This window comes from Engraulis encrasicolus, chromosome 19 (genome assembly GCF_034702125.1).
Source record: "Engraulis encrasicolus isolate BLACKSEA-1 chromosome 19, IST_EnEncr_1.0, whole genome shotgun sequence".
NCBI classification, from domain to species: domain Eukaryota; kingdom Metazoa; phylum Chordata; class Actinopteri; order Clupeiformes; family Engraulidae; genus Engraulis; species Engraulis encrasicolus.
The window spans coordinates 8,145,019-8,152,518 of NC_085875.1; the positions used below are offsets into that span (position 1 = coordinate 8,145,019).

At 48.4% G+C, this 7,500-nt stretch overlaps 1 protein-coding gene across 8 annotated transcripts in view; it reads left to right on the forward strand.

Annotated features, from left to right (window-relative positions):
- ppp1r13ba (protein phosphatase 1, regulatory subunit 13Ba) overlaps positions 1–7,500 on the forward strand; it is a 119,630-nt gene that overhangs the window by 17,345 nt on the left and 94,785 nt on the right. For 4 of the 8 annotated variants that reach the window (XM_063183594.1, XM_063183591.1, XM_063183596.1 and 1 more), the window contains exon 1: positions 953–1,797. The exons of 1 other annotated variant lie outside the window; for it this stretch is intronic. In XM_063183594.1, the coding sequence (XP_063039664.1) occupies positions 1,567–1,797 (231 nt within the window). In that variant the 5' untranslated portion in view covers positions 953–1,566. Of the gene's footprint in view, positions 1–951; positions 1,798–7,500 lie in introns of those variants that run through there. 3 more of the 8 variants (XM_063183590.1, XM_063183592.1, XM_063183597.1) reach the window with 2 other exon arrangements.

Genomic DNA, 7,500 nt, shown 5'->3' on the forward strand with positions numbered 1-7,500 from the left:
AGCCTACCCAGTCTCTCAGCCTACCCAGCCTCCCAGCACATAGGCCCAGCCTCTCAGCCTCAGAGGCTCAGGGTCACTGGTTCTGGGTCGGCCAGCGTCCACCACCACCACCACCACCACCACCACTGCTGCACAATCTTAGTCTTAGAGAAGGGGCCTGTGATATGACCTCTCGCCCAGACACGCATGCTCGCACACACGCATGCACACAGACACTCTCTCTTTTTCTCGTTCTCGTTCTCGTTCTCGTTCTTTCTCTCTCTCTCTCTCCCTCCCTCTCTCTTTCTTTCTCTCGCTCTCTCTCACTCACTCACTGTCTCTCTCTCTCTCTCGCACACACACACACACACACACACACACACACACACACACACACACACACACACACACACACACACAGATATTAGACACAAATGCACATGAACACACAAACGCACACACAGATACACACACAGGGGTCGTACACACACAGATAAACATACACACACACAAATATAGAGGCTGACCGGACCCATCTTTACCACTCATCCGCCCACCGCCCGCCCACCCACCAACTCACGTGTGCCTAGACACCCCCCACACACACACACACGCACACACACACACACACACGCACACGCACACGCACACACACACACACACACACACACACACACACACACACACACACACACACATACTCCCCTCCTCTTTTCCCGTCTCCGTCTCCGTCTCTGTCTCTCTCTTTCTCTCTCTCTCTCTCTATCTCTCTCTCTCTATCTCTCTCTCTCTCTCTCTCTCTCTCTCTCTCTCTCTCTCTCTCTCTCTCTCCCTCTTTCTGGTGTCTGCAGCCTGACACTCACGTTCCCAAATACACCCCGCCGCCCCTCCGAGAGCTAAACAGAGTGGGCTCTCCTTTTGGACGAGAGATAGAGAGAGACAGCCAGATTCCCCCTGAGGACTCCTTACCACTCAACACGCATGTAGATCTCTTCCTCTCCTCGCCGCGTTTTTCCTCTCTTCCTCTCTTCCTCTCCTCTCCTTCCTCTCATCCCTCTTGTCTTCTCCTCTTGTGTTCTCCCTCTCTCTGTTCCCCCTTTCCTGTTCTAATCTCTCCTTTTCTCCTCGAGGGACTTGTACCGACCGACACATCTCCGTCTTTCTACTGTTCTTTTCTCTTTACTTGTCGTTTGCCTCTGTTGTCTCTCCTTTTCTTCTCCTCTTCTCTTTTGCTTTCTCCTCCTCTTGTCACTTTCCCTCCCCTTCTCTCCTTTCGTTCCACTGTCTGCTGCCCTTATCTCTCCTTTCTTCTTTTTCTCTTCTTTATTCTGTTTGTTTCCCACCATTATTCCCCCGTTTCTCCTCTGTCCTCGTGTCCTCCCCTCTTCCTTCTATCCCATCTTTTTTATTTTCTCTCTACTCTCTCTTTTTTCACTTTCTTCTCTCCTCTCATCCTGCTCCTGCTCCTGCTCCTGCTCCTCTCCTCTTCTCTCCTTTCTCCTCTCTGCTCCTGCTCCTCTCCTCTCCTCTCCTCTATCCTTCTTTCCCCATTCTCTGCTCCTTGTTTTTTTTGCGTGTTGGTTCCTCATGAAGAGGTTTTTGGGGCTAGTGCTGAGCAGCCTGGCCGGCCTGTCCAGGGACAAGGACAAGCCCGTCTGGCTACAGGCTCAGCAGCAGGGGAGGAGGACCAGTAAGATCAGTAAGACCAGCAAGAGCAACAAGAGCAAGACGAAAGCCAAGATGGACAGTGGAGGCGGCACGCCAGAAAAGGACAACAGGACAGTGACGGTGACAGTGTTGCCACTTGAGGCGCCCAAGGTGAAACTTGGAATTGTAAACTTGTCAGTTTTCAATTATCGTTTAGTTCTACCCCGTATCGTTCTGATTTTAATTCCGTTTGTTGGTTCCTACTTGCTTTTTGTTGAATTCATTCTGCAAAAATATATCATGTGGATTGGAATGACGTAGTGTCGGTCAATTGGGACTACTCTACTGTGTAGAACAGGACCCGGGAGTAGGTACTTGTGGTGGTTATATTTTGAGGGGCATTTTGGGAAGTTGTGGTAATTGAAGGTAAAACAGCAACCGACCTGCTTAGACTGAATTTAGGATAGACTTGGCTAGATTAGGACCTAGAAGTGACGTTGTGATGGTCGTGGTGGTGATGTCTGTGATGATGTTGTTATTGCCTTGTTGTAATTGGTAAATCAGCAGTGGAGTTGGTCTGTTCAGAATTGGCTAGAACCCGGACATAGAGAATGGCTTGTGATGATTGTGATGTCCCTGGTGGTGTTTGACTGTAGATGATGTTGTTGGAGGAGTTGAAGGGAAAGTGGGTTGTGAGAGTGTAGCTTAGGTAGGAGGGGGTGAGACAGTTGTGCTTGTGGAAAAGTGGCGAGAGAGTGAGGTGTGAGTGACTCTATTGTCCCCATAGGAGTTATCTTTTTCACACTTCAGACAATGTGCCAAGTGGCAGGCAGGCACACACGGTAACTTGACGGGAGGAAGTAGAATGGGACAGGACAGGAGAGCACAGGGGGACACGTAGGGGACAGACAGAGGGGCTGGGGTGTGACAGGACAGGACACATAGGGGACATGGTGCCGGAGCCGAAGCCACTTTTAGGGGCCAGGGGTCTGTCTACTTGGTGTGTGTGTGGCTCGTCTGTGTGTGTGTGACCCCTGGGTGTGGCGTGTCCCTCTCACTCTCTTTCTGTGACCCCTGTGTGTATGTGCGTCTCTCTCTCTCTCTCTCTCTCTCTCTCTCTCTCTCTCTCTCTCTCTCTCTGTCTCTCTCTCTCTCTCTCTCTCTCTCTCTCTCTCTCTCTCTCTCTCTCTGGCCCGCGTGCATGCGTGCGTGTGTGTGTGTGGCTGCTCCTATAAATAGCCAGAGCCGTCTGGCACTTTGGCGGAGCGCTAGTTGTCAAGGGGAAGCCGGCCTTTGCACCTCTGGACTCCGAGGGAGGTGGGATGGGGGTGGGGGGGCTCCTAACTATTTTTATGTGACTAAAGTGCTACTCTTGGCAAACTGTCTGTGTGTGTGTGAGTGTGTGTGTGTGATATTTAGGATATGGGCGCGGTTTGTTTCTTGTATACATGTGCGTATGCCCCCGTCTGTATTTGTAAATAGGTCTCAGTGTGAGTCAGTGTGTGTGTGTGTGTGTGTGTGTGTGTGTGTGTGTGTGTGTGTGTGTGTGTGTGTGTGTGTGTGTGTGTGTGTGTGTGTGTGTGTGTGTGTGTGTGTGTTTGTCTGTGTATGGGCCTATTTGCGAGCGTGTATATGATGATGAGAGGGATGACACCTTGTAAGGCTGCGTGTATATACGTGATAGATGATGATAGATGATGATAGATGACCTCTTAATACGGGTTTGGATCTATTATTTTCCAGTGTTTTATATACACATGGATCCGGTTCAATGGCTGGCAGCCATATATATTTGTCAGCTGATAGATTACATTTTAGACCCACAGACAGTAGCTAGATATTAATACAGTGTCTGGGAAATTAGTCATGAGACATTGTGGCTTTGTGAATCATGGCTATGTGATGGGGGACTGTAAAAGAATATTCTGGGTACACTTTCTATAAGTGTTGCATTCACAAGACTCTCATGAATACCTTATATAGCTTTATAATGCATTCGTAAATCATGTTGCACATTTACAAGTATTTATATGCATATTGGTGCAGCATAACTGGAGTCCTAATGCATTGTCACTCTATTGCCATTTGAAATGACACCACTGATCCTCATCAGAAGTTAAAGTTTTTTTTTAAGTACCAATGTCTTCTAGAATTATTTAGCATACAGAAATGTACATTTCACGTCCAGTTGTCCAAGTACAAGAAGACATGACAAATAGGCATTTTAACAATTTATGATGGTATTCACATCTAGGAATGCAAGCTTAGAAAGCGTTAGAAAGTCTTCCCAAAATTCCCCTCTCCAGCAAGAGCCCACTTTCCCCCACCGGCCAAAACCAGACACCAGGAGTGCATCCCAATATGTGACCTTGCCTCCTCCACTTGCCTCCTCCACTTGCTTCTCGTCATGATGACATCACTGACAACAGCATTAAATTTCAATATCTTGCAAAAGCTCAATTGTTAAGTCTTTTTCTCATTTGCAATTGGGATGGTGAATGAAAAATAGTCCCTCAAAAGTTGTTGTGGCGAGGCTGACAGCTGGGAAACTTTATCGTTTTCTCCACGGAGGAGGGGCCAGGAGGCGGGACGAGGAGACAAGCACAAGTGGAGGAGGCAAGGACACATATTGGGATGCACACCAGAGGGGCGTCTGTGGCATGCATCTGTGCAGCCAGTGGCACGCTGAAAGGGAACTTCAAGTATTGGCAGAGGACGCGCTCAACTTCTTGGAAAAACGAAAGTCTTTGGGTGCGAGATAAAAAGCGTCAACTTAAGGAAGAAAAATCCGCACTCACAAACTGCGTCTCATTATTTATTTATATTACCACCATGTCCAAAAAGCAAACGCGTTTCGGCTAACAAGCCTTCATCAGTGCGTGGTGAAGGCTTGTTAGCCGAAACGCGTTTGCTTTTTGGACATGGTGGTAATATAAATAAACGCTGAAAGGGAAACCACCAATCAAGCACTTAACTACATGAATGCCTAGTCCTATTGCAACTTCAAGTGACACTGTGCATTCTTGGTTATTAAGCTCTAGCCATATGATGAGTGCATGAGTACGTAGTATAACAGCAATAGTACAGCAAGCAATAGTACAGCAAGAGTACGAATAATATAATAATGCAACCATAGCCATTCAAACATAATTAAATTTATGGACACTTAAAATTGATTTAATATTGTTTACAATTTTCCTGGAAATTGTTCCCGTAATTCTCCTTTCCAGCAAGAGCACACTTTCCCTTGCAGTCGAGAATGCAGACCCCAAAGCGGCGTCTGGTCTGTGGCATGTGCCTGTGTAATCGGTGGCATCAGGGCCTCTGACAGCTTTCGATGTGCCCGGTACAGAGTCATCTGAAAGGGCCCCCTACCCAATACATTCAATGTAAAGAGGACCCAATTCCGGGCCCCCTATCTCCCTGGACCCGGGACAACATATCCCTTTGTCCCCCCTCTGTCGGCGGGCCTGGGTGGCACACTGAAATGGGAAAAACCACCACCACCAACCAACTAAGGATTTAACTGAGTGCTTGAATAGATTTGAGGTGAAAGAGAAACAGGAGTTGACGTCTTATTTGCATCTTACATTTAGCGGCACACAGCAAATGTCGCAGAGTTGATTCAACACTTAAAGAGTCGAATTTAACCCTTGTGGTGTTGATGCTACTCTCAAAGTGTTGACCTGGCAGTGTGAAATTCACCGTGGACTGTTGGTCAGCGGGATCAGATTTTGTGTTGCATGGCTTGGGTGAAATACTGTATACACTCAACTTGCGGCCAGTGTTGCCAGATTGGGCTAGTTCCCGCCCAATTGGGCTGCTTAGGTTGGCCGTGTGCGGGTAAAAATGGCATTTATCAGAAAAACCCGCCCACTTTTTGCCATAGAAATCAATAGAATTGGGCGGGATTTTGTGCTTCTAGACGGGTTTTGAACATTTTTTGGGCTGGAAATCATCAGCCTCATCTGGCAACCCTGATTGCGGCCACTCAGAAATGTGTTTGTGCCTCGTGTCAGCCTTGCCCGAATTACCAGAGCCCCAGTTTCCTCAAAATAACAAGCAGTAAAAACTATTCCAAGCACATCTTAATTTGCCCCGTGCCTGAGCCAACGTGCAATGCTTTGCAGGATCAAAGACCTTGAAACTAACTGACTGAAAGATATGCTTTTAAAAAATGTGTTAAAAACTAGAGCTAGAAGTCAAAGGAAGCGATGGATGATTTATCTTGCTGTAATGCTAAAGGAGATGTTCTCACCCACCCACACACAGAAATATTAACTTTGATCAATACCCTGACAAGCCTCCCGTGTAGCTGTGTTCATTTTGTTTTACCTGGGGATTTTGCTATTTGGATCATACGGTCAAGCAAAAAAAGCTGCAAATAATTTTTGCTGCCACAAGAAGTGCTTTGTATTCTGTGGGATATCACTTACTCCTCTGTGGATATGAGAGAGAGAGAGAGAGAGAGAGAGAGAGAGAGAGAGAGAGAGAGAGAGAGAGAGAGAGAGAGAGAGAGAGAGAGAGAACTTGAGAGAGATAGTTAAAGAATTAGCCCCTCGTGTTCAAGCATTCACTTTGATTCTCCTCACAGTGTAAGGAAGGAAGGAAGAAGTGTTTGAAGATCTGTGAGGAGTCCACGTGTTTCAGATTAGTCAGAGCAGAGGCCCCTGGAGGGGAAGCAGGCATCGAGGAGGTGGTGGGAGTGGAGAATAGATTGTTGTGGAGGTGGTAGTTATGAGTTGGGACGGCGGGGGGAGTGGGGAGGTGGTGGGAGTAAAGATTGTTGTGGAGGTGGTAGTTATGAGTTGGGATGGCGGGGGGAGTGAAGCAGGCATGACTGGTGGTGGTGGTGGTGGTGTTGGTGGTGGTGGAGGTAGTTCTGGGTTGGGATGGATGGTGTACAGTGGGAGGCAGTGAAGCAGGCATCGGGGAGGTGGTGGGAGTAAAGATTGATGTGGAGGTGGTTGTTATCAGTTGGGATGGCGGGGGGAGTGAAGCAGGCATGGCTGTGGTGGTGGAGGTTGAGGTGGTGGTGGTGGCAGTTGGATTGGGATGGATGGTGTACAGTGGGAGGCAGTGAAGCAGGCAAGTGCCGTCTTGGCGCACTGCTCCCTTGGGGGCTGCCCCCTTGCAATGGGTGAGGCATACATGCAATTTTGTTGTGTGCAGTGTGCACTTGTGTGCTGATGTGTCACAATGGCAGTGGGAGTTGGAGCTTACCAGGTGGGCTTGCGTATTTCACTTTCATGTGGAGATGGTGGGAGTGATTCTGGATTACGATGGATGGTAACTGTCAGGGAAGGTGGTGATGGTGGTGGTGTTTCTGGGTTGGGATGGTACGTGACTGTTGAGTGGTGGGAGTAGGCTGGTGGTGTTGGGGGTTATTATGAGTTGAGGTGGTTGGGGAACACGGAGCAGGCGAGTGGGGATGGTGGGAGGGATTCTGGTTCCCGATGGATGGTGAGTGACTGTCTCTCTGATGCAGTGGGGATTGTGGTTCTGGGTTGGGAGGGTGATATGTGATTGGCGGAATGGTGTTGAAGTGGACATGAGGTGAGGTGGTGGGAGTTGTGGATGTGGTGGTCATGAGCAGGGAAGCCGACAGGGGCAGAGACAAGCAGGTCACTTGTCCCGGGCCCAGGGAGAGAGGGGGCCCCAGAATTGGATCCTCATTAAGTTGTATGTATTGAGTTAAGGGCCTATTTCAGATGTCTGTCCCGGGTCCAGCCAAAGCTGCCAGCGACCCTGGTCGCGAGTTACCAGTAGTAGGGTACCAGTGGTGTAGTCTACGTAGAATGCGGGTATACGGAGTATACCCACTTCTAAATTTCAGGGATTTCAGTATACCCACTTAAAATGGATTGATCCATT